Consider the following 27,056-nt stretch of genomic DNA (forward strand, 5'->3'; position numbering starts at 1 on the left):
TCGTTTTCCTCAACTGTTAACAACAACAACAAAAAATGGAGCACTAATAGCTGTCTCATCGCCTTGTCAAGGGACTTAGGCAATACAATGCATGAAGAGTGCTTATCAAAGTACTTGCTGGGAAGTAACAGCTCAAAAAAAAAAAAAAAAAAAAAAAAGAGGGGGACAGCCCTGTTTCCGCTATTGTCACTGGGGCTGTGCATTCCCACTCTGAGAGCTCTGCTGCTTGGTGCTCAGCCAGAATCACCCAGGGCCAGACCTGCCTCTGCAGCAAGAAGCCCGCCAGGTTGCCCTGAGACCAGGTTCTCCCAAGCATCCTGCATCCTGGCGAGCATCTCCAGCGCCACCTGGTGTCTGTGCAGGGAGTGGCTGGGTTTCCACAGCCTTTCAAATCTCTAGCCCCAACTTTCAAGAAAAGGCAGGGGTTGCCTGCTGTTCTGTGAAGTCACCATGGAGACGACTGGGGGAGGGGGGAGTCCTCACTCGCTGCAGGTGGCTCTTCACTTTACAGAAGGATACACTGCACGAAGTCTTTCAAGTACATCCTCTCCACACTTAAAATGGCATTCAAATAACACGTTAGCATTCACTTTGTACAAGTATGTCTGCTGGGGAAAGGATCCTGGAGCCTGCAAAGAGGGCTTTCTTTACATGTAGACAATATCAGGGACTGCCCGAGTGTCGCCTCTCTCCGTGTAACGTTCTCCATGTCATCAAATGCCCGTGTCACCACATTCTCGGCGTCACACATTTGTCTTAGGATTTTGATATGGTTTGGCTGTGTCCCCACCCAAATCTCATCTTGAATTGTAGCTCCCATAATTCCCAAGTGTTGTGGGAGGGACCCACTGGGAGATAATTGAACCATGGGATGGTTTCCCCCATACTGCTCTCGTGGTAGTGAATAAGTCTCATGAGATCTGGTGGTTTTATGAGGGGAAACTCCTTTTGCTTGGTTCTCATCCTCTCTTGCCTGCCACCATGTGAGACATGCCTTTCACTTTCCACCATGATTGTGAAGCCTCCCCAGGCATGTGGAACTGTGAGTCCATTAAACCTCTTTTTCTCTCTGGGTGCGGTGGCTCATTCCTGTAATCTCAGCACTTTGAGAGGCCGAGGTGGGTAGATCACCTGAGGTCACGAGTTCAAGACCAGCCTGGCCAACATGGTGACACCCTGTCTCTTAAAAAAACAAAAATTAGCCGGGTGTGGTGGTGTGCACCTGTTTTTCCCGGCTACTTGGGAGGCTGAGGCAGGAGAATTGCTTGAACCCAGGAGGCGGAGGTTGCAGTGAGCCAAGATCGCGCCACAGCACTCCAGCCTGAGCAACAGAGCAAGACTCAGTCTTGAGGGAGGCAGGGCAATGAAAAAAACCACCTCTTTTTCCTTATAAATTACCCAGTCTCAGGTATGTTTTTATCAGCAGTGTGAAAATGGACTAATATAGATTTCACCTCCCGACCCAGCCCTCTTTTGCATTGTTTAGTTTATGGTGAACATCAGCTTTTAAGGTCAGTCATGAGCTACTATAGGGTTGGAGACTGTGTCTAGTTTCTCCTTAGAATCCTGAGGCCTAGACTGGGACATACAGTACTTGTTGAATACATAGCACGGGTGTTTCTTAAGAAGCTTTAAAAAAAAAATCTATAAAGCCGGGAAATCCCACACGTCTCTTTACTCCTGTACAGCCTAGCTGGCTGGAATTGACTCATGGGATTGTGGGGGCTAGGATTTACTTTCCACTCCTGCACCAGCACTAGAACCCCCGCTGTGCTTGCTGAAATGTACTTCCTAGCACCTCACTCCCAGGACACAGTGGGGCAGGCTGTGCTAGAACATATTAATATGTACATAGGCACTCTCCCAGGTCACCATTTATTACTATCTTGCATGTATATTTTATAAAGTATGCAGTATATTAGTATGGTACTTCTAATGTATAGTTTATAAATAAATAACGTACAAATATTGGACTTTTTTTCTTGTGCTCCTGGGACACACCCTCGGAAAACCTTGGCAGCAGGGCTACCACGTGAGCGCCATGTGCACCACACAGACCAGGCACTCTATGAGCCTTGTCTTATCCGCCCCCCAGGACAACCTGACGAGAGGGTCAGTGACAACACCTGTGAGCTACCGACAGGCAGCCAGGGCCCGGATGTGCCACCACCTGCCCACGGTCCCCCCAGTGGGCAGAGTGATCTGAGGTTGGGCACCCTGGGTTACCCAACCTGGTCTGGGACAGGTGACTCATAGCAGGTGCCATCGAGAGGCCTTCTTGAGGCTTGTTTCTCCTGACCAACCCAAAGGTCCCCACCAGCCTGTCCTGGCACGTGGACCCCAGCGATTAATTCTCCTTGCCCTTGTTCCTTGCTAAGCAGGCAAGCGAAACCACACCCAGTTACACAAACACATCAGCCGCACATCCAGATGGAGAACAGATGTACCTACGCAGTGGCAGGGACATCAACACTCTGATGAGTCGGCTAAGGAATGAGGAATAGCACAAATCAGCTATGGAACATTGACAAACTGGGAGCCAAACTTTGCTTCATGCCTGTGAGGCGGTATTTTCATGAGCGGTGGATGCCCAGTTCTTCCCTGTTCCTGCTCGCTCGTCAACCACAGTGATGATGACAGTGCTGATTACCATGGCAACCAGAACACTTACTGAGCACAACGAGACAAAGCTATACTTCGGTGGCCACCCCTGTTTACCTTCATAAGAACTTTGTTGTCACCCCCATTTACAAGGGGTATGACTGAAGCACAGAGAGATTGAGAAATTTTCCCAACGTCACAGAGCTAGAAAGAAACATGTCGAGGCAAGCGGGGTGGTCAAACCCTGCAGTGTCTCTCTATGCAGTAAGCCCCAGAGACGGGGGCCCACCTGACTGCACAGACATTCCCAATGCCAGGGGCCAAATGTTTGTGTCCCTCAAAATTCCTATGTTGAAGCCTAACCCCGATGTGATGGTATTTGGGGGTTGGGTCTTGGAAGGTGACTAGGTCATTGTCCCACCGACAAGGGGATCGGTGCCCTTAGAAAAGGGGCCCCAGAGAGCTCTGTGGCCCCTTCTGCCATGTGAGGACACATAGAAGGCACTATCTATGAGAAAGTGGGGCCTCTCCAGACCCCACGTGTCAGAACCTTGATCTTGGACTTCCCTGTCTCTGGAACTTTGAGGAATGAATTTCTGTTGTTTATAAGACACCCAGTCTAGAGATTTTGTTATGACAGCTCAAAGGAACTAAGACTCCAGCATGGATGAAGTGGAGGGCCTGCTCCCTCCTTACATGGGCTCAGCTGAGAACAGTGGTGAGTCCCAGCCTGCAGCCTTGCTGTCATGAACACCTGGGAGAAGCTGTCTGCAGGAGGAACAGCACAGGCAGCTGGGGGCTCTGGAGAAGTCAGCTTTCTTGCATCAGCAGGTTTTTCCCTTGCAGTCCTGATTCCCACAGCAGCCCCTCAGTCCCTTGCTCCCCCTCATCACGTGTTCCTCCTGGGCCCAGAGCTGGGACACTGTGACAAACCAGACAGGTGTGGTCATGACTCTTCGGTTCAGCACAGAGAAAAAACAAAACACAAACATCTTTTTCTCGACAGGTTTTAAAACTTAAATCTTGGGGCAGTGACAAACAAAGACTGTTTCTCATAAAGTTCACTTTTGATGACTGGAGAATGTGCGCAAGGCCCTGCTCACCCACTGCTGACCAGGCACACCCACGAAGGCACCCCACACACGAGCCTGTGTGCAGGCATGTGGGCATGTTTGCAGGGGTTGTGCCTGCCTCTGATAGGGCCTCCACCATTTCCAAAAATTAAATTCTGATGCAGATGCATTCTCCATTCTAATAGAGAATTGAAGTGCACAAAAATGATTGATAACAAAAATTTTCTTTTTCACATGGGGTAAGATGATGTCTGCCAAGGCTCCATCAACAGGAGAAAGAGAGGGAGAGAGGGAGAGAGGGAGATGGAGAGGGAGAGAGAATAAATGGATAAATAAATGAATAAAATAGTAGTTGTTGTGATTAATAATTGATGTATTTACTGCCTGGTGCTTTTCTGCTTCCACACCATGGAGATCTGAAAATAACGTAGCAGGCGAGACGGTGGGAATGGGGTTTGAACTCAGCACACTGCAGACAGAAGCAAATAACAACCACCTTTCACCATTGCCTGCATCAGGCAAAGCAAAACACTCTTACAGGCCTTTCCTACTGTGAGTAATTTTCCCCCAAAAAAGCAACATTTATAGACTTTCTCTATGACCAATATTGAATTTTCCCACAGCATTTTATCTCAGAGATTTATCACTTCTGGAGCACTGGGGACACAGCTGAGAATGTGACAAAAGCAAAGCACTGCTTTCTGCACTTGATTTCAGGGCTTCAGGGACCCTAGACTGTGTATCCTGGGACCAGCACACAGAAACCTCAATTTGCAAATGGCTGGAGGCTGTACCCCGGACATACCTGCCAGTCTGTGCAACGGCCCCAGCCCTCAACGAGGACTTTCTCAGGGTCAGACAGGAACCCTGACCTTGGCCCACAAAAGGCCCATGGAGGAAAGGGGGCCTCACCCAGGGTTTGCAGATGACACCCCACGTAACACGTCATACAGTGCACCACAGCGTTGGGCCTGGGCCACGCTCACGACAGCAGTTTCCAGGATGAGTTTCTACAATGAGTGCTACCTTCCCCGCTCTCAGACCCCAGCTCAAACTCCATGTTCACTTGTGGACACCAGGTTTCAAGCACAAATAACAAGAGGCTCAGGTCTGAGCCACGCCCTGGGAGAAACAGTACAGGGATGAGGGCTCCCTGGACCTGGCACCTGTTAGTACCTTACAGGCACTGGCTCCTCTAATCCCCCATTGGCCCATTCTGGCTCATTCATTTAACTGATACTTATTTTGCACTTAGCACTCATGAGCTGTGCATACAGTAAGAACTACAGAGACGAAGGCTTGGTCCCTCGGAGCCCACCTGCTAGCAGAGAGGCTGTATGGGCAAAGCCAGTGGTATTGGGGTCAGGGACACTGCCACAGGGAAAATAAGGTTGGGTGAGAAGAAGGGGCCATGTGTTGCCATACAGCAGCCAGGTGGCTTCCTGCACAGGGTGATGTTTTAAACACGGTGGAGCCACGCACACCTCCAGGGGCAGCAAGAGTCTCAGGGGCTGTGGTTGGGGTGTGAGGACTATCAAGGAGGCCCATGGGCTGGGTCCAAGGGAGAGGCGAGCTGGGGGAGGGAGGCAGGCCACATGGGGTGGGGCTGCAGGCACTAGGGAGGATGTAGCATTCAATGCCTCAGGGAGCCACTGGAGGGATATCAGCAAGAGGTGACATTATCCAACTTCCATGGGACCCTGGTCCTGTGGCCACCTGTGTGGAGAATGAACTGGAAATGGGGCAATGGTGGCACAGAGAGACTGCCTGGAGGCCAAGTCCAGGTAGGAGAGTACAGCGAACCACTGCCGGAGAAGAAGGGGTTGGCTGGACCCCAGAACTGCTCCAAGGGGAGCAGAGAAGACTTCAAGGTCATCTGGACATCAGCACAAAGCCAAAAGCTTCGCAGGAGGCTTAGATGTATTGACTGAAATGAGGGAGAGTCCCAGGCCGGGGCACAGATGGGAACCGAAATCTGGAGATGTAAGCTGTGCAATGCGCACCAGCCCCTACGTGGATGCACAGAGTCCACAGAGACACCCTAGAGCTCAGGGGCCAGCCATCAGCTGGAGGGACAAACCAGAGATTCATCAGGGTCACAGATGTGTCTAAAACCACACATCCAACAGGTGCTCACTGACTCTTAGAACCAGGTATGTGGGATGATGGGCACATCATAGGGCACAGACAGATACCAGCATGATCACCCACACAGACAAAATTAGACAGTCAACAATAAGTAATTGATGGGTAGCAGAGAGAGAATAGAGAATGATAAGAATTAGTGTGAATCTGCAACTGTGTCCCAGCCAGGAAGGAAGGTTCAGTGTTGTTATAGGAGCCAACAATGAGGGACTTTGATCTGACAACAAGGAAATGGGGCAGGGACAGGGGAGGGACCTGCCCAGGGCCAAGTCCAAGTTTCACAGCACATTCTGCTGGAGGCCATGGACTGGCCCAGCCAGAGAAATCCCGGGGATGGACGGGGATTTGTGGGTCAAAGGTCAGAGCCTAGCGTTGGCTCAATGAGAAGAGGAACGAGTTAACCAAGACGAGTGGAATCAGGGGGTTGAAAGGGGGTTCTCTAAAAGATGTGTCCAAGTCCAAATCCCCAGAATCTGTGAAAGTGACCTTATTTGGAAAGTGGATCTTTGCAGAAGTAATTAAGTTAATCTCTAGATGAGGAGATCATCCAGGATTATCCAGACAGGCCCTGCCTGCAATGACTACCATCCTTATATAGGGGAGAGGAAGGAGGGGGCAGGAGGAGGCAGTCACGTGCCCACGGAGGCAGGGCTGGGAGTTTCAGGCCAAGGAACGCAGGAACCACCAGAAACTGGAAGAGAATGGCTCCTGCTTGGAGCACTCACAGGGAGCACAACCCTCCCTACACTTCGATTTTGGATTTCTAGCTCCCAGAACTGCAAGAGAGAAAATTTTGTGGTCAGAAGCCACCTAGCAGGTGATAAGGTGTTACGACAGCCACAAGAGGCCAACACAGCTGGCCATGACCAGGCCACTTTGGCTGAGCAGGAGGCGTCCCTGTGCACAGCACTCAGAGGAGGAGGGCGCTGGGCAGGAGGGACAGAGGCGGGAGCCAAAGGTGCTGCTAGATGTGCTTTGATGCCAGTTCCAGTGCAGAAACTCTGCGTCTCGACCGCGCTGCCAAAAAGTTTTGAGGGCACATCTGGGCCAGGCCTGAGGCTCCCGAGAGGTGAAACGCAGATTCCCATCCTCTTCCGTGTTTAAATAAAATGACTGCATTATACCTTTAATCCTTTAATGCCAGGCATGAGGACACTGCATCTGGATGGCCTAATGATGCCCTGAAGGAAAGTCAAGCTGCGAGAGCCTTTGGGGCCAGGAGCTCTCCCCACCATGTGGATGGTGAGGACAGGAAGAAGTGCTCTCTGAGGTGCACCCGGCTTGAGCCAGGCCCTGTGCCAAGGGCTGATGTGGATTAATCCACTCATCCTCAGAGAGGGTCTAGTACAGAGCAGAAAGTTGGAGCTGGCAGCCTGGGTTCATGTCTCAGCCTGGCACCAATGAGCTTCATGGCCATGGCCAGTTACATGGCCTCCCCATGCCTCAGTTTACACATCTGTAAAATAAGGATTATGATGTCATCAGCCTCATGGGGCTCCTGTCTTGTCATAACCTTAGACCAGCATCCCAGACACAAGAAGCACCCGGTAAAGGGCCCTGGCTGTTGACATTGTCAATGTCAAGAGGAAGCAGTTCCCATCTCCCTCTCACCAATGAAAGCATTGTGTCCTGGAGTGGACAAGGGCCTTATGGAAGGGCACCCCCAAACCAGGAGCACAGACTATGCCAGTGATTCTCAACTGGGGGTGATTCTGCCCCCAGGGACATCTGGCCAAGTCTAGAGATGTTTTAGTTTGTCTCCACTGGGGGCATCCAGTGTGGAGAGGCCAGGGATGCTGCAGAATATCCTACTGTGTCCAGGACAGCCCCCTGCCAAGCAGAGAATCACCTGGCCCCATGCCACTAGTGCTGAGGGACCCTGCTCTAGCCCTTGACCATCCCAACACCAGCTCTTCTCCGAAGTGCACCCACATAGCACCCTTCTCCCTTGACCATCCCAACACCAGTTCTTCTCCCAAGTGCACCCACATAGCACTCTTCTGCTGGAGGTTCGCAGGTGTTTAAGGGCAAAGATTCCAGGGTCTAATGGGTTTGGGGAACACCACAGGCTCCAGCCTCTTCAAAGACATTGGTGCCCTCAGGCCAGTGACCAGTCCCAAGTTTCTGCCACAAAGACACTGGTCCCACGGTGGAAGTCAGCCTCCTCCAAACACAGGGGTAACAGCACCCCCCCCACCCTTTCATGTTTTGCAGCCACATATTCAGAGTTGCTTCCTCGGACCTGGTGGAAAGGCTCCGAAGCAGCAGGAAAGGGGAGGCTATGGAGCCCTGGGCTGCCGGTCTGTCCACCCATCACAGTACCAACCGCATGCTTCAGCACCAGCCAGGGTCAGCACTGACATCTGCTGCCCTTTCCCGCTCCCCACAGGAAGACATGGCCGGAGTTCTGCCCACGCCCACAACAGTCACCATGAAATGCTTCCAGGAAGAACAGCAATGAACACTTCCTGATTCTTCCCTTGCAGGCCAAACACCACGGCCACCCTGGACCCTCCTGGAAGTGACCAGAGGGCCCCACACAGCCGGTACCAGCTGGGAGGGAAACCCCCTCAGCGCTTCCTCCTCCTAGCCTGAGCCGCCTCCTCCCTTCATCGCAGGGTGGTCTGCAGGCCTCTATCGTCCCGAGCCCCGGAATCCTCAAGGGTAGGATGGAGCAATTACTCTGACCCCGAGAACGCACCATGAGGACAAACACAGAGCTGGCTTCCCAGGACCCTGTGAGCACCTGCTCCCAAACAAGCATCCGCTGCCTGTCCCATTCACACCACTTCTGAGACGGCCATTTGGGATCAATGGAGCAATCTCTCTCCCTCCCTCTCCCTCCACTTCCATCTCATCTTGCTTTACTTTTTTTTTTTTTTTTCTATAACTTCTAAACACCGAACATCTGTACACCACCTGTATACTGTTCGCCACACCATCCTCAGAGGTGGCGTTCTCAAAGTCACTTGCTACACTACTTTCATGTTTTTGGTTTTTTTTCCACGTATACATAAAAACTAATATGCAACTCTCAAAACAACTTTGCCGGGGTATTTTCTAATTCCTTGCTCCAAGCCTGGCTGTGCAACCCCATCCCAGCTTGTTTCAGGAGAGGTTCATTTCCAGAGGACACAACCTCCTCCTGTTTCTCCCCAGGTGCAGCCCCTCGACCTGTTCCTCCCCCAGGCATGAGCTCTGTCCCCGACCCCCTGGTGACAGGAGACCTCTGGCCGAGATCCCCACACTTAATGGGCCATCCTTTCCTCACCAGAAATAATGGAGTCGTTCAGCGCCTCCTCGTCCTGATACAAAAGCAAGTCGTCCTTGAGTTCAGAATTCATGATCAGGTTCTCCTTGTTCTCCTCAGATTCCTTAGCGGCAGTTCGCTTGTTCTCCAAGGCCCCGTCAAAGCTCCAAGCCTCCTCCCTCTCCTTGCCCCGCTCCACGCTGGACGTTCTCGACAGACGGACATCCACCCGCTTCTTTGGAGACCCTTTACTTTCTCTTCCTTGAAAACTAAATCAGAAAGATGGTTCAGGTTACAGGTTGCCCCCTTCACCCAGAAATCCAGCACGATTGACTTCAGAGCTTATAATTAATATCACAGAGGCAGCACCAAAATGTATGCAGCCTCTTGGCTTTTATCCTGGACGCACCAGAAGGAGCATGAGGCTTTGAGTTCAAGGCAAATGGCTGTTTACAACATGCTGTTTTGAAAAGCTCAGAACATGCAAGTTGTAAAACCTGCCAAAACATAGGGCAATCAATGTTCAGGGAGAGGACGTCACAAAAACTGAGAAGGACATTTTGTTAGTCTAATACTCCTTCAAACCATCCTGTCTCCCGTTACCTATTTTACCTCTAACAATTCACTAGTTCTTACACAGATGTAGCCTCTAGTCTTTCACAGTCCGTGAGACACATGTGATCCAAAATAAGAGTAAGCTGCAGGCACAGGTTGCCTTACACTCTTGCCCAGTGAAAATGATGAAGCCCTCAGTGTCCTGGGACAAAGTGGAACAGCCACTTCTCTCTCAGTCATTCTCTCCTGCCAAACTCCCAACCCCACCCTGGGTCCTGAGTGGCTCACGCAGGGGACTTTGTGGCCAGGTTCCCACAGTGCACATTCACTGTGCACCCCCTCCCAGAATGTGGGAACCAAGGTCAGCTATGTAATTTGCAGAGCGAGGTGCAAAATGAAAATGTGGGTTCCTTGTTCAGAAGTTATCAGGAATTTCAAGATGGGGACCGTAGAACGGGAGACCCAGCCAGGGCCCTGGGCACAGCCTGAGGCTGGCCAGGCGGGCATTCTGGCGGCACAGGTCTCCCTCACGGGGCAGGGCCTCACCTGTCCTGGCGGTGCTTCGTGGCCAGCGCCCTGTGCAGCTCCTCAATGACGCGGCTTGGGGGAAGAGGCCGGTGGACCGTGGTGAGATGCGGAGACCCCGTGGGTGTGGAGAGCTGGCCCCGGAGGGGAGGGTCGGCACTCTTCATGCCAGAGGCTTGGAAAAGTGCAGCTTGGCCTGGGGTGTGGGAGGAAGCAGCAAGAACATTAGTCTTCAGGAGCTGGGACCAAGGGTCTTGCTGAGACTGGAGACCGTGAGCGGAGAGGATGCTCCCCTGCACCTCCAGGAGGCAGCCCCAACTAATGCCAAGATGCTGGACCAGGATCCCTGCTCCCAAAGCTGGAGGCCAGGGTGCATCTCTGTCCAGTTCTGCTCCATCTGTAGCGCACACCCTGCTAGGGGCTGAGCCCTGCAGACACCAGCACCGGCATCCTCCCTGCAGGGAGTCCGGCTTAGAAAAGCCTCCTTCCGGCTTCTCTGCTATGAATTCAGCTTCCTGAAGCTGCTTCTTGCTCTTGGGAAACCCGGAAGAAACTGTGCAGCCACTCTTCAGCCTGGACGAACACCATGGTCTGCTCTGCCCTCCCCACAGCGTCTGTTGCAGCACCTTGGGCTTGTACTTCCAGCCCTCAGAACAGTAAGGGATACATTTCTGGGCTCCAACTCTCTCCCTGTATCTCTGCCAGGAGCATCACCCCAGAAAGTGAATTGGATTGCTCTCCCATTTTCCTTAGGACATGATTCCAACTCATGGCCCAGTCTCAAGGCCCCTGGGGGTGTCCCCACTCGGCTCCCCAGCTGCATCTCCCCCTCACTCTCTTCCCCCCAGCGCGTGAAGATCTCTCTCCTGTCTTTGAAGGCACCACGCTCCCTTCAATCTGAGTCTTTGCATGGGCTGTTCTTTCTGCCTGAAATGCTTCCCTGCTCCTCTGCTAGAATATCACTTCCTTAGAGAGGCCTTGATCAGATCCCCGTCACCTGCCCCCTGGGACCTGAGCCTGCCCTGACACCTTTCCTCTTACTTGGAGTGAATCACGTTGCCTGGTCTGTTTCTTGCTCCCGGGCAGGCCTGTGTCCACCTTCCTTCCTACAATTTCCCCAGGCCTGGCACTTAAAACACGTGCAATAAACACTTGTTTACATGAAATGACTTTGAAGATGATTCTAAACAGACTCGCTCAATCAAGTCTAAATGAGTGGGACACCCCCTCCTTCCTTCGCCGATGGTCTCCTGCACGTGCTCCAGGCCAGCAGGGGGCTCAGGTGCCCAGAAGAGCAGAGAGCCTGGGCTTTGTCTTCTGCAGATTTGGCCTCTGGTCTTGATCTGCCACTTCCCAATGTGCAAGACTCTGGGAAAGTCACCGAAGCTCTCAAAGGCTTAGCCTCCCTGCCTGTAAAATGAGGCCATCAGCTCCTTTTCAGGAACCCAGCAGCCGGCACAGGCCCAGCAGCCGGCACAGGCCCAGCAGCTCTTAGGTGTTCAGCATAAACTCTCATTCCAAAAGTATCCTGGCAGGACTGATACAAACACCAGCTCCCCTTAATCCCACCAGGAAAACAACCAGATCTAAACCACCCCATTCCCTAAAAGCCAGAAACAAACTCTTTCGATATAATCCTAGGATGTGGCCAGCATCGATAAAAAGTATTCCTCAAAACCCAAAAAGAAACTGTAAACCTCTTGAAGGATTTTAGTTATTTCACTTTGTCCACAAGCACCTGCTTGGCCAGACAAGGCCAGGCCACAGGGAAACGGCCCTGGCCCTGCCCTAGACTGGTGGAGCCAGACAGAGACCAGGCAGACAGAAAGAGAGCAAATGACTGTAGAAGAGAGAAGGAGACAGAAGGAGAGGTAGAGAAAAGGGCTGGGAGAGAGAGAGGAAAGGGGAGGGGGGCAAGAGGGCACCACGCAGATGGGCTGAGAGTACTGGGCTGGTCTGAGGGAGGTGGTGGCTGGTTTGGGAGAGGGAGGTCAGGCAAGGCTTCTCTGCAGACGGGACCTTTGAGCTGAGACCTGAGAAATGACAAGGATCCAGCCATGCAAGAAGTGGCCAGGCAGGGCAGGGGCTGCAGGGAGACCCATCCCAGCTTCTGCACACTGCGCTGTCCTCCCCCAACTGGCCTCAGCCTCCCCAGGCTGCTCTTGCTCAGGAGAGTGCCCCACTCCTGAGCACAGGCAGGTGACACTCAGCATCCCCCAGCCCCTCTGTCTCTAACCATCACTGCCTCTACTCCTCACCCCAGCCCCATGAGGAAGGAATCACAGCCCTGTTGTACAAATAGGGAAACTGAGGCAGCATGGTTTGCCTGCTCTCGCTCAGCTTGGTGGAGCTGGGATCCCACCCAGGTCTCTGCCCCACTGTCAATCCCAGATGTGACAACCAGCACTGACCCCACAGCCCCCATAGAGCTTTGCCTGGCTCGCCCCACCCAGCCTGTGCAGGGGACCCCTTGTCACTCCCATTTCACAGATGAGGAAGCTGAAGTTCAGAAGCCACCTCAGGGGCAGGCCACCAGAAGAAGGCGGGAGCTGAGATAAGCACATTGCACCCAGCTTCACTTACACTTGGCAGAGGCTGTGGGACTCCCATCCCTCAGAGCTGAGTGTCACCAACTGGACCAGGTGACAGCAAGGGTAAAGGAGAGGGGTAAAGGAGAGGTCAAAGGGAGAGGGGTAAACATCTCCAGGGACCAGGCAGGTGAAACCCGGGAATGCAAGGGACCTCCTGCAATTTCTCCATGAGGGGAGGGTGGGGACCACAGCACACAGAGAGAACCCGCCCACCTTAATGGGCCTGTGGTGACTCAGAGGGTGATCCAAGATGAAGACTTTTCAAGAAAGTCCAGGAATTTGGCCCATGAACCAGGAAGCAAGCTCTCATCAGAGACACCAAATCTGCCAGCATCTTGGTCTTGGACTTCCAGGCTCCAGAAGAGTGAGGAATAAGTTTCTGTGGTTTATAAGTAACTCAGATGAACCAAGACACCTGCGGTCCCTGCCTTGGGTGGAGACTCAGTTGGGCCACGGTCCCTCCTGCAGCAAGGGAAGCCCAGGTAAGGGAACTGTCTTCTTTGCTGCCATCTAGTGTTCACATGCTGAAGCACATGAACCTTTTCCCAAAGGAAAAGGAAAAAGAGGAACTGAGAAAATTAAATCAAAGTCACCAAAATGTAGTCTCTGCAGTAAGAAGCCAGGCCAGGGCCCATAGCTTGGAACCACCTTCCTCCGCCTCCCAGTCTCAATTTTGTCCCCTTGGAAACGCGTAAGTGTCAGGGTATCCCCTGATGTCCTTGCACCTGAGGGCAGTGTGGAAGCCAGAAGTGTCCGCAGACTTGGGACAGAATGCCAGAATTTAGGGCGTGTGGAGTCAGAGTGAAGACCTGTGCCTTCTGAGGCTCGACCTTCCCAAGCTCGGGAGAGGCAGGAAACTCTCTGGGTTACCAAGTTATTGAGGGCCAGGAACAAATTATACATTAGCCAGAATAAAATGAGGTGAATGGTGATTAATTGAATGGACTTTCAATGGTTTTAGGTTTCAATGGAGAAAAAAGGGAGCTATCGCAAAGACAATAACAGAATGCAACATAGCCCAGTTTTGCCCCCAACTTTGTACTGTAATTTATATGGCCATATCACACAAAGACTGAATATTTGGATTCATCTACAGAGATGTAGAAAGATGCAGAAAGCAGACAGACAGGGTTCAGGACATGCATGCATTCATTCACCATTCATTCATCCATGCAACCGTCATCTGCACTTGCTGAGTGCCTGCTGTATGCCCTGTACTACGCCTGCACTTGGATTTGATGGTGAACACAAAAGTGTGGCCAGTTCTCAGGGGCTACTGTCTCGGGGGCAGGTGGTTAGAGAGAGGCAAACCATACAACAGACAAGGCATGTATGGCTCCTTGGGCAGCCTAAAGCAGCAGAACAGCTCTCAGTTTTGGAGACCAGAAGCCTGAAACTGAGGCTGGCAGGGTTGGTTCCTTCTGAGGCTGTGAGGGAAATGCCGTCCCAGGCCTCTCTCCCTGGAAAATGCTTGGCGTTCTGTGGATGCATCACTCCCATCCCCGTGTGTCCCGTTCTGCCTCTCACGTGGATGCTGTCGTTAGATTCAGGGCCTACCCTAATCCAGCATGAGCTCAGCTTGATCTTTAACTTACTGACAGTGGAGAGACGCTTATTCCAAACAAGGTCATGTTCTGAGGTTCCAGGTGGATGGGAATTTTGGGAGGACACCATTCAACCCACTAAACAAGGTGGGGCAATGCGGTAAATGCTGGAAGATGGGGCACATGGTGCTATGAGGTCAGGGGTCAGGGCTGGCTCCCCTGAAGGAGAGACAGCTTGAGCTGTGGTCCCAAGCATGCAAAGGTATTGACCAGGCAAAGCAGGAAGGGAGAATGTTCCAGCAGGGAGAACAGCCGGGGCCAAGTCTCAGGGTGGTGGGGTGGAGGGGACGCCCCCTCACTCATCCCTCCACTCACCCAGCAGCACATCTTCCCACATACCAACCCTACTCGGGGAACCACAGGGCACACAGCCCCACATCTATCCCATCCAGAACATCTGCAGTACCAGCTAAAGAGGCCCCCTGTGGGATGCATCTCACCTCCTCTGGTTCTGCGGTGTCTGGTTGAGAATCATCAGTTAGATTGGAATACTTAATTCATGTTAGGCATACAAGGAAAATGCCCCACTGAAAGCATTTTCCACCCAAGAGTCACCTCCAGGTTGAGCGTTCACCCCATAAGAGGCAGTAAGGTCCTCAGAAAAGAGCCAGGGGCTGGGACCCAGCCCTTCCAAGCTCATGCCCAGGCTCTCCCTGTCCCAGCAGCTGACACCTCTTCCAAAAGGTGACAGTTCCCTCTTCCATGAAAGCTGGGAAGAAGCACAATGAGGATTAGGTGAGATCGCAGAGGGGAGGGCACCAGCCCCTCACCACACGTGTGGTAGCAACAAGCTTTGGGCCCAAAACTGGGTTCAAAAGTTTCAATCATTTCCAGGACCTGGGACAAGTTACTGGAGTTTCCTGAGCCTGTTTTGCAACTACAAATGGGGCACCTGGTGCCTACCCAACAAATGGCAATTATTGATGGTGGTTAATCAGAGGTTAGGTGATTGTAACAAAATTGTCAACCTCTGTTTTGTGTCATGTTTGACACTCACAGCCTTCAAAGACAGCATGCAAGGTTTTACTCCGAAAAGTCATTATCTCTTGATAAACAGCCTACCTCTTCCCTGAGACCATCAATGTGTCCTGTTTGCACCAGTAAATTCCAGACAAAAAATACCTAAGTTTGCAAAGTAATTATCTCTACTTGCTAGGATTATTCTGCCAGTGTGACAAAAGCTACGTAAGTGTCTGACCGTGGGGGCCTCTGTCTAGCTGTGCACCCCTATCTGACCACCAATGTCTGCTGTTTACTCCTGGCTCTGCCTTGCTGGACAGAACTTATTGGAAAGTGAAACAGCAAACAGAGACCAGCAGAGACAGGGAGGAAGGAAGGGAGGAAGGGAGAGAGACTGACTGAAAGAGACTGAGATTCAGAGAGAAGCACAAAGAGAAAGACAAACACATGAACATCCAGAAAGAACAGAACAGGACAGAAAGGAAAGGAAAAGAAAAAAAAAGAAAAGAAAGGCCAAGCCAAGCTAAAGCCAAGTCCCGTCCTGGGAACGGGCTGCATCTCTTGCATTCAGGTCCCAGAAGATGCCCCCTTTGACTCCTGCAAAGACATGTCCCTGTTTGCTTGAGGGAGACTAGGCAGTCTGCTCCTGACAACCACAGTTTCCTTGGTAAGATCTACTCCTCTGGGCCTGCCCTGAACCCCAGTCACAGAAGCTAATGATGAGAACCAGCCCATAGTGGGTGCCCAATCAAGACTGGCTGAAGGTATGGGTGGATGGATGGACAGATGGATGGATGAGTGAATGGGTGAATAAATAGACAGATAATGGATGGGTGGATGAATGTATGGTGGATGGATGGATGGATGGAGCAGAGAAAGGAAAGAGGATGGACAGGATGCATGTGGACCCACCTGTGACATTTTTTGTGGTTTTGGAGCTTGCCTTGGGTGGCGGAGTGGGCAGCAGTGGGGGGCTGGGGAGCTGGCCCACAGATCTCTCCAGAGGTCTGGGAGGACTGTCCAGGGAGTCAGACCCAGCTAAGGCTTGGGAGAGCTCATCGGTGGTGGGCAGGAGGCTGCCAGCGTCTGCTTCTTCACCACTGGATGCAGATGGCATCTTGGCTGGTTCAAAGGCAAAGCAGAGAGTTCAAAAACATGTTTCCTCTGACAGCAAAGGAAGCAAGAGAGCAAAGCAAGAGGGTTTGGTGGGATGGGATCGTGAAGAGCATACAGAGCAGTCACCTCACACAGGCACTTGACTTCCTGCAAGTTCAACTCTCAATAGAACCATCAGAAGCAGAGAGAGGAGGATGCAGAGAGGGAAGTCATTTCAATAGCATGAGGGATTCCATTCTTTGTTCCATGAGAGGTGCACGCCATAGCTCCCACCTCACCTAGGAGCAGTGTTCGCCATGCCAGATTTTGGAGTCAGACACACCCAGGCTAAAGTGGTCTCTGAACTTACTCTTGGACCTTAAGTTACTAAATCTCTCCAAAACTCCATTTACTCAGGCATGGCATTGTGTTACCAACAGCCCCTCACAGGATTGTTTCTCAGTTTAAGCAAGAAGTGGCCATGACACAGTGTAACCCTCCAGTCCAGCAGCTCTCATTCTTATTTGTCTGTTTGCAGCAGCCCTAACGTCTGGTATGCCAGCCTAAGGTGGGAGTGACGACAGTAAGGATTGACTTGGAGGAAGGGTTCGGCCATCCCAGAACCCTCATCCCTCCCTTCCTAGCTGCTCATTCAGGCTCCATCCACCTCCTTCACCACCACCCTCAGCCTGCCCATCCCCAGCTTTCCCTCAACCCATCAACCCTTCCCTTTCTTATTTCTCTTTTTACCTGGCTTGGGTTCCATCATCCATTATTTCAACAACAATCTGACCAACAGTCCCTAAGTTCTTTGCCTTGATTCCTTTCAACCCTCTGGAAAAGTTTCATCTGGGGATGAAGCTGCCACTTGTCTGCTCCTGCCCTCACCTAGTATTGCAGGAAGAAGAGCCCATGGAGTCCACTTCAGGAAGAACTGTTGCTCTGCAGGACCCGTGGCCAGAAGCTTCCTCCTGCAGGTGCTCTGCATCACTGCTCAAGCCCTTTCTGTCCCTTCCCCACCTCCAGCTTCCCACCTTTGCCGCTCCTACCACACAGCTTCACCTGCAGCTTTACAGGGAAAACTGAGGTCATCGGACCGAGGCTCCTCTTGGATTTCTGACTCAAATGCAAACTGCTGTCCCCAACATCTCTGTTCTTCCTTACCTCTGATCCAAGAAAGGTGGTCTCCCTGGGACCAGCACTCCCTCACTTCCTGCCCTCTCAGTACACTCTTGAGTGCTAAGGCCCATGGAAGGCACCTGGCACACGTCATCTTATTCAGTTTTTACAACTACCCAATGAAGACGACACAAACACTCTCCCCATTGTATGTCTGAGGGAAAAGCCTGGTGGAGCTGGAGCTTGTGCTTGGGTCACTGTGTTAGCTCCTGTGGGGTTCATTCATCTATTAGCTGCTGTTTCTGGAGGTACCCAGGAGCTGTTGGTGCTTTCCATGGTGCTGAAAACACAGTGGTCGGGGGAGGGAGTGTTAAAACAGGCCTAATTCCTGCCCACAGAGAGCCTCCAGCTAAACACCAGATGGAAATATTGCATGCTCCTTGTATCCCATTAGCTATCATTAGTTTCTGTTCCTTTATTGCCCATGTTGGACGTTTTAAACTCTCATTCCCAGCCCTTTCTTATGTTAAGTTCATGACAACGGAGTCCTTACCTCAGAAGGGCCAGCCCTCCTAATGCCTGGAGAACAAAACCTCTGAAAGCAGAGATGGAGTATGTGTTGTTCTCCCCCAACAACACATACTCCAACTGCAGAGGGCAGACTCAGCTCTGTGTTATGAAGTTGGCCTGAACTGAGAACAACCATAATTACAGTGGGCTCTATACTCTTTTGTTCTGCATGGATACCCACAGGAAAGTGCTGTTTTCATTTTATTTTTCGTATTACTATTAAACTGTCCTCAAAAGTGTTACTTGTTCAAAGGGGTTTAAGACTCCTATGCTCTGAGACTGTCATTATGTCATCTGACTTGTAACCTATAATGTCTAAGAGTCTACAACTCTGATTAGTTGTTTCACTTAGTAAGTTTTGCCCTGATAATAACATCAAAGTAAATATTTTGTGCTTTCTAGGTAAAAATAGTTATGAGGTTTCCTTGTTAAGTCACAGGTAAGCATAGAAATGCCCATTTTCTCTATGTAGGCTCCAGTTATAACTTGGTGGAGTTTTCTGTCTTGTGTAAATCAGCACAGGTAAGTGGACACCCTCATTCTTGGGACACCACACTTCAGAGCCCATTTCCTTGGCAGCCAAGCTCATGGCCAAGACCACCAGGCATGGGGTGAGCTCTCAGTAGCCAGCCCAGGCCTAGTTTTCTCCCAGGAAGTTTCCTCCTGGGGGTCCAACTTCTTTTCAGATATTCACACATCTATTATTCTGAAGCCCTTTCATGTGGTCCTTGCATCCACACCCTGCTTTGATTGGGTTTACAGGACTTCTTGTTCTGGATTGCTCCTTTGTGAATGGGTCATGCTCTCAGGGGACTGGTCACCCAGGACATTTCCAAAGTCCTGCTTTTGGGAGACAGAGATGTCATAGAAATGGCTCACCTCGCCACAATTACACCAGAATCCAGCATCCCCCTCCTTCCTCCATGCGTTTGACCTATTTACAGATGAGTGACCTTGGTCTCCACCTTGCTTAGTGAGTCTCAGTCTCCTCATCTGTACAAATATCTATAAAATACCCGACCCTGCCCACTACAGGGATGGAAAGGCCAACACGAGACCACAGCAGGGAAGGTTTGTCTAGAGCTACTCAGCACTCCTCTGACTCATCTCCTCCAGGACAATGTGGCCAGCATCTGAACTGGGCTCCAAGGGTCTGCTAAGAGGTACCACCAAAGGAAGCATTACCAGGGAGGCAGAGCAGCCTGGGGTCAGTGTCCCCACTCCTGGGTCAGCCCCAGCCAATCATCTGGATCTATCTTCTATGTCTGATCTCCATGTAAAACTTCACTAGATAAGCACTGACTTGGGTCAGTTCCACATCCCTCTGAGCTATCGACAGGTTGTCCCCCTTGGCCTGCATCACTGACTTATCCTTCTTTTTAGGATCCCAACAAGATCTAAAATATTCTACCCAAAACCAAACCAAACAATCTTGACCTCGTCTACACTCCCAGCTTAGTTACAATTACCTGTTCCTTTGCAAAATACACTTATGAAAGATGACCTTTAACACTGCATCTCCACCCAGCAAGCCCTGGCCCCCTCACTGAGCCAGGGCCACCCCACTCAGCCATCCACCATCTTTAACACTTTCCCCTCTGGCTTCCCGACACACACTCTCCCGGTTCTCCCCTGGAGCCCTGGCCACCTCTGCTCAGCCTCTCTGGCAGGTCCCACCTCCTGCATATGAATGTCCACCTGGGCTGCCCCAGGATGCAGGCCTAGGTCCTCTTCCCTGTCTACCCCTCTCACAGGTCATTCTCATCCACTCCTCTGGCTTCAGAACTGATTCCATTTCTCTGTCAACCCTGGACCGTTTCTCTGAGCTCCAGATTTCCATGTTACCAGTTGGCCACATGGGCATCTCCATCTGGAGGCCAATCACATCCAAACTTGAATCTTGGTCCCCACAACAAATTCTCCTGAGCCTTCCCTTCCCTCTCACTCATTCAACCATCAACCCATCTTGCAAATGTTATTGAACAACCATGGGTTCCAGGCACTATTCTAGAAGCTGTGGACATGGCACTAATCCAGCCAGATCCCTACTGCATTAGTCTCTTCTTACGCTGCTAAAAATAATTGCCTGAGACTGGATAACATACAAAGAAAAGATGTTTAATTGACTCACAGTTCAGCATGCCTGGGGAGGCCTCCGGAAATTACAATCACACCAGAAGGCAAAGGGGAAGCAAGCACCTTCAAAATACAACAGGAAAGAGATGTACCAAGTGAAGGGGGAAGAGTCCCTTATAAAACCATCAGATCTTGTGAGAACTCACTCAGTATCATGAGAACAGCATGGGGAAAACTGCCCCCTGTGATTCAATTGCCTGCACCTGGCCTCTCCATTGACACATGGAAATTATGGGGATTGTAGGAATTATAATTCAAGATGAGATTTTGGGTGGGGACATAGCCACACCATATCATCCACTTTCACCAGGTTCAGTGCTCCATGCCCCACCAGCTGTCCAGCCAGACCAGATGCCCCATACCACCCTTTTCTTGTCCTCTCCACCCATACCCACCCCTTATATCTAATTCACAGACAAGTCTCATGAACTCTACTTCCAAATAATTTCTCAGAAATATCCACTTGTCTCCCAGTGTGAGCTATCAGAACTTCTGCCTGGGCTTCCTCTCCAGCCTCTCAAGCTCCTGACAATGCTTCCCACCCCAGTGGAAACCCATTCTCCAAATCAGGGTTTGTCAGGCCTTTCCTGCAGAGGGTCAGGTAGAAAATATTTCCAGCTTGGGCCATGTGCTCTTTGTTGCTATTACCATCTCTGTTAGTACGGAGAACTCTGGAAGGCTGGGCCAATCCAAACTACTTCTCTCCTTGTTTCACACCGAAATAGATGTGAAGCCACCCTGACCCTCAGTACTACCCAGCAGCACTTTCTGAGATGATTGACACACTTATTCCTTGTCCATATGGTGGCCACTAGACCCTCATGACCACTGAACACTGGACAAGTGGCTGGAGTGACAAACAAGCTTAAATTTTAATTATTTCAAACAGCCACATGGCTAGTGACTACTGCACTGGACAGGGGAGCTCTGGATTTCCCAGGACTGAGTCAATGGTCACAGTGCCACTACCTTAAGCCGCAGAGTAAAGGGTAAGCCTCTGAGGTCCCCTCATTCCACCTGCCCAAGGTGGGACTCTGGGTTCCCCACCCTTCACCCTGATGGCCATGAGACTCACCACACCAGCTAGGCTCACCAAAACCCTCCTCCAGAGTCTCCCCCAAAACATCCATCCTCACCACACACTGAACCTTCACATCCTTGGCCTACCTGATGGCTTTAGGGACAGGAGATGGTTTTCAGCATCTCCTCTCTCCCTCCCTCCTCCCCGTCTTCCCTCTGCATCTCATGTGAGTGTGCAGCCACTGGGGTTGTATCTTGGAGTCTTGTCAAAACTGAAATTTCACATCTGTTAACATCTCAAGTGCTGAATCAATTTTTGAAAAAGTGGAAGAAGACACTGGCTCTGCATGTTCTCTGCATTTGGGGGACCCATCCGTTGGGGCTGGACAAGCAGAGGCTCCTTCTTACCAAATGAAGTCTCAACCAGAGGCTCCTACCCTGTAGAAACCCCAATGCAGGGGTCAGGGCTAGGAATGGAAATACCTGAAACTCAACCACAGCGCCACAAGTTCACGGCTTACTGGTACCTCTTTGCTAAGCATGTTCCACTGACATCCTTCTGTGTAATCCTCACTTACTTTCCAGAGCAGGGGCTGATAAACCTTTTCTGTTCAGATGCAGACAATAAACATTTTTGGCTTTCCAGGCTAAGAGGCAAAATCAAGAATATTATGTAGGAACTTAACAGGAGGAAAAACTCTGCCCTGCCACTTGCCTCAAGAGGGCTACCGGGGCAGGGGGCACACTTTGCAGCCAGTTACCACCCACTGAAGACATTCTGGAGTTCAAGGGTGGCCAGCCCAAGGATGGACGTGGAGAGCCCATGGTCACTTGTACTCCACCCCCGTACACCCAGCACATCCTTGGTCTCAGCTTGGGCAGCTGGCTGTGGGCCAGGTGGCTCACCAACTCCCAGATGAGGTTCCTCCACTCAGTGCCCAGCAGTTGACCAGAGCCCACGCCCCAGGAGTAGCTGGTATCAGCATAGGCCCCAGGCAGTGGTGAAGGGCAGCCACCAGTTGGGGAGACAAGTGCAGGGCTCAGGGAGGGAAGCACCTCACCGTGGTCTCCTGACTCCCGGGACCAGCCCACTAGAGCAGTGCTCCACGGCCATGCAGACACAGACATGGGCAGTATCTGACCTGCAGTCTGCAATTTGATAGTCCCTGTTCTAGACTCACATTCCAGAACATTCCAGAAGCAGAAGAAATGTTTATCTCCTGTTTGGCTCTAGGGTTTAGGCTGTAGAGTGTTACGGTGAAGATCAAACCCAGTCCTGTCACTGGGTTTCATCTATTTTTATGCTCTATGGCCTGGGAAAGTGACTTAACCTCTCTGGGCTCTGTTTTCTCATCCCAAAATATGGGGCTGTTATAAGATAACAGAGTGCACACAGAACATGATCCCTGAGTGTCACTCTCCTTTTTAATTAGTGCACTCGTGGGAAGGCCAGAACTCAGCCCCTGTCCCACAACAGAAACGCTGAACAGGACCCTGTTCCCATTTGTGTCAAAACACCAGATCCTTCTGGGCTTCGTAGGGAATGCTCTGTTGCTGGTGTGGCACTTATTAGTCCATTTTCATGCTGTTGAGAAAGACATACCTGAGACTGAGTAATTTATAAAGAAAAAGAAGTTTAATGGACTCACAGTTCCATATAGCCGGGGAGGCCTCACAATCATGGCAGAAGGCGAAAGGCACATCTTACATGGTGGCGGACATGAAAGAATGAGAATGAAACAAAAGGGGTTTTCCCTTATAAAACCATCAGATCTCATGAGGCTTATTCACTACCATGAGAACAGTACTGGGGAAACTGCCCCCATGATTCAGTGATCTCCCACCAGGTCCCTCCCACAACAGGTGGGAATTATGGGAGCTACAATTCAAAATGGGATTTGGGTGGGGACATAACCAAACCATATCAAGCACCATCCAAACAAAACCAGGAAAAGCAAAATCACCCCAAACACAAAAGCCCAAAGTCAACCCAAGTCACCAAACCAAAGGCTCAAGGAAAATAATGGTCAAAATCATTGACAGTGTCCTCCTCCTGAGATTTGCAATATTCAGATGTACCCCCTGCCGCCCACACTCATCATGGTTGGGGCATGGGGAAGCAGCAACTCCAGTCCTGGATGTTGCCACCTGGATGCGGGGAGTGACCTAGGATAGCCCCTTGTGCTTTTTGATGACCCCTCTCGCCCACCCCCAGCAAAGTTCATGGGAGGTTTACTTTTGAAGAGAAAGCACCTGACCTTTCAGGACAGCAGTGAGCACCACTGCAGAGACCCAGGGGCTCCTGTAGGTGTAGACCATCACCCACGGGACACCGCATTCTGGGCCCCCGTGAGGTTTCCCTGAACTTGTCCAAGGTCAAGGAGAGAAGCAGGGCCCAGGCTCCAGCACTCACATGACGCATTTGTCACTCAAGGATATGGCTTTGTCGGCCATTAGATGACATCTGTCTGTCACGGAATTATCCACAACACAGAGTGACTGTGCCCAGATGTGGACAGCTCCCTTGGGTGCTGAGGTGCAGAATGTGGGAAGAGAACAGACAGCATCAGACACAAAGCATCAAACAGCGGGTCCCCTTGGGCTCTGCAGTAGAAACCGGAGACCTAGGACCATGTTGCCTCACGGGGGCCTCAGGCTCTACCTCCTTCTATCACAAAACACTGAGGCCCAAAGCAGAAAATTAAAAGTCAGTAACACAGGGGTTGGCTCCGAAGACCAGGCTCTTCACCTTCATGGAAGGGATTGCAAACTCCAACACCCAAAGCGCCAGGCCCATCTACAGGGACAGACTCTGTTCAGCTCCAGTGACCCTGGCTGTGTGACAGCAGGGATCCGGGGGGCCTGAACTTTGACAACTGAAAAGAAACTGCACATCTGGATTTCTGTGAACACTCCTGATGTTTAAACACTGGCTTGCAAATTTTTAAACCAGTACATTTAATGTCCCTGTGTTAAGTTACACCCTGTTTATAGGGGTGTTGTTCATGGCCAAGCTTCTGAACATTGGCCTGGTGTTGTGGAGGTGAACAATGTCCCTAGTGCAAGATCCCAGGTCTGTAGAGCTGGATGAGGCCTCGGGGTTGTCCCAGCCATTGCAAACTGCAGGTGACCCCACATCCCAAAACACACGTGCCACTAGAGAGACGGCCTCTCTGGGAGCATCTATAGGCAGCTACATACTGTGTGTTAGCACGTCCCTTTCCAAGGGTTGTTTTTGACAATGAAGACAACAGATGACAATGATGGTGACAGATGACAATGATGGTGACAGATGACAATGACGACAGATGATAATGACGACAGATGACGATGGTGACAGATGACGATGATGGTGACAGATGACAGATGACAATGATGGTGACAGATGACGATGATGGTGAGGGTAACAGTGATGCTACAGTAGCAGCAGTAAACACTTTCCAAGTGCTCGGTGTGGGTTAAGATGGAGATAAGTCTTTCCTGGAGATCACTTAATTTAATTTTAGCGACCCTGGGAGGTCAGTGTGACTACTATCCTCATTTTACAGTTGATCAAACAGGATCAGAGAGGTTAAGTCACTTGCCCATGGCCCCACAGCTCAGTAAGGAGTTCAGGCATGTGTCTCAAACCCAGGTCACCTGATGTCAAAGATGTCCTCTGTTTCCAGTTATTTGGACCAGTTGTTTGACTTGTGTGCCAGCATCTCATCACGGACGAGATCTCTGGGGGCTGCTTCCAGGGCTAAGTAAGCTAATGAATGTGCAGTCATTAGCAGAGCACTCTCCCCCACCCTGCATGCATGCAGCCACCTGTGTCAGCTCTTGTTATCCCCAGCGTGACGACAAATGTCACTAACTGCTAATAAGCCAGCTGCATCCCTAAGGAATGGAATGGTCTTGCTTAAACCAGACTTGTGGCTCCTGCTTTAGACATTTTGGACATTCCTCTGTACTTTCTATACTTCTGTTTTCTATATTTTACTTTAAGTGAATTCACATTTTTCTCTCTGTGTAGAAGAAAAAGCAAATCTCTATAATTGCCCAAAATGAGAAGTCAGTACTTCTTGCCCTAATTATTTTCATTATTAATGTTTAAACATTCATTATTAATTAAATGTTAATAATGTTTTCTCATTGTCTGTCCACATGCCATTCACAAGAAGTCATCTCACAAACCCCAGGGGCACAAGACCCACACTGGGGAAGCCGGGAATGAGACAAGTCCCCGGGGAACCATGCACATCTCCAGTCTCCCTGCCCCCAGGTCTTGCCAGGTCACCAGCAGAGCGCTTCCTACAAGGCAAATGCCATTGTCTCTCCATCCCTGGGGGTTCCAGCTGCCCTCAGGGAAAACCTGCCAGGCCAACTCTCTCCAATCTGTGGGCTGTTTTTTATTTTAAATTTTTTTGAAACAGGGTCTGGTTCTGTCACCCAGACTGGAGTAAGTGGTGTGATCACGGCTCACTATAATAGCCTTGACCTCCTGGGCAACCAAAAACAAAAAACAAAACCTTTTTGTAGAGATGGGGTCATGCAATGCTGTCCAGGCTGACTTTGAACTCCTAGGTTCAAGTGATTCTCCTGTCTTGGCTTCCCAAAGTGCTGGAATGATAGGTGTGACCCACCTCACCGAGCCCTGGGTTGTTTTTAATCGTTACAGTTCCACTGACAAGAGCCGCACCCTTTCACCATCGACGCTGCTTTTGTGCTACGAGGGTAGAGGCAAGTGACTGCGTCAGGCACCTCCAGCCTGCAGCGCTGATGCTCTTTCCTCTCTGGCCCTTTACAGAAAAGGTGTGTGTTCCTGTCCCCTGTCTTTGCCTGTTATTCCCCTTTCTGGGATGCTCTGCACCTCACTCTCTGCCTGGCTGATTCCCACTCCTCCCTCAGGCCTCACTCAGGAGAGGGTCCTTGATACAAATGTGTAATCTCAACAGACCCACTCTGCTCTCAGGAACCCACCCCCACACCCAGCATCTGGAGAGAGAGCGAGAGTCTGTGTCTGAGGTCAGAAGAGGGCACTGAGGGGAGCAGGCACAGGCCCTGAGCTGAGCTACAGAAACCACTGCCAAGGAGAAGCGTGAGCCCCAGTGGGGGCTGGGAGCAGCAGCCCTGCCTCCCTCGGGGAGGCTCATGGGCCATACACAAGGGCTGGGCTACGGGGACCACACTATGGCAGGAAAGCCAGGCTCTGCTCAGCCGTAAGAACCATGCCAGCCCCAAAGTCAGATACCTGGTGCACACAGAGACCTGTGTGTGTGGAGGGGGCCTCTGCGTGAGAGCTGGGACCCTCCAGGGGTCACAACTCTCAGACCCAAATTCCAAGCCAGGTGAAACTGGAGAAACACAGCCACCCCCAAGGAGGGCCAAGCATGCCTCTGGGCAGGTGCCTGCTAGCGCTGCAGGGTGCTGTGGATGGGCGGCCTGCGAGGCTGTGGGTGTCACCCTTCTGTGGCAGAAGGAAGTCCCAGGCACAGTGCACCCGCTCTGAAGCAGAAGCCTAGCAGGCTGTCCTGGGGCCTGGATTTCCAACTTCCCACACTCATGGAGAGATGCGTTCACCTTCCCACCCCCAAACTGTGTGAGATGTGCTTATAGCCTGAAATTCTATGAGACAACAGGATTCCAAGTCCACAGTGAAGCTCCAGAAGAATCGCTGTCCAGTGGGAGAGGAGGAGGAGCTGGTGAAGCGCCTGCAGGTGTCTGTGGCCAGTTCCTGCTTTCCTCCCTTCTATCATTCCTTCCTTCTCCCCCATCCTTGGGAGGTGCCCTGGTCTATCCAATTAAAATAAAAACCACCACCACCACCCAA

General features: G+C 51.1%; 1 protein-coding gene across 6 annotated transcripts in view; it reads right to left on the reverse strand.

Annotated features, from left to right (window-relative positions):
• The window catches only part of PHACTR3 (phosphatase and actin regulator 3), a 269,728-nt gene that overhangs the window by 64,555 nt on the left and 178,117 nt on the right, over positions 1-27,056 (reverse strand). For 5 of the 6 annotated variants that reach the window (XM_025400502.1, XM_025400501.1, XM_025400504.1 and 2 more), the window contains 3 exons: positions 16,217-16,426; positions 10,171-10,345; positions 9,091-9,338 (listed from right to left, as the gene is read on the reverse strand). In XM_025400502.1, coding sequence (XP_025256287.1) covers positions 9,091-9,338; positions 10,171-10,345; positions 16,217-16,426 — 633 coding nt within the window. The remainder of the gene's footprint in view (positions 1-9,090; positions 9,339-10,170; positions 10,346-16,216; positions 16,427-27,056) is intronic. The other variant, XM_025400506.1, reaches the window with a different exon arrangement.

Source organism: Theropithecus gelada, chromosome 10 (assembly GCF_003255815.1).
Source record: "Theropithecus gelada isolate Dixy chromosome 10, Tgel_1.0, whole genome shotgun sequence".
Classification (NCBI taxonomy): domain Eukaryota; kingdom Metazoa; phylum Chordata; class Mammalia; order Primates; family Cercopithecidae; genus Theropithecus; species Theropithecus gelada.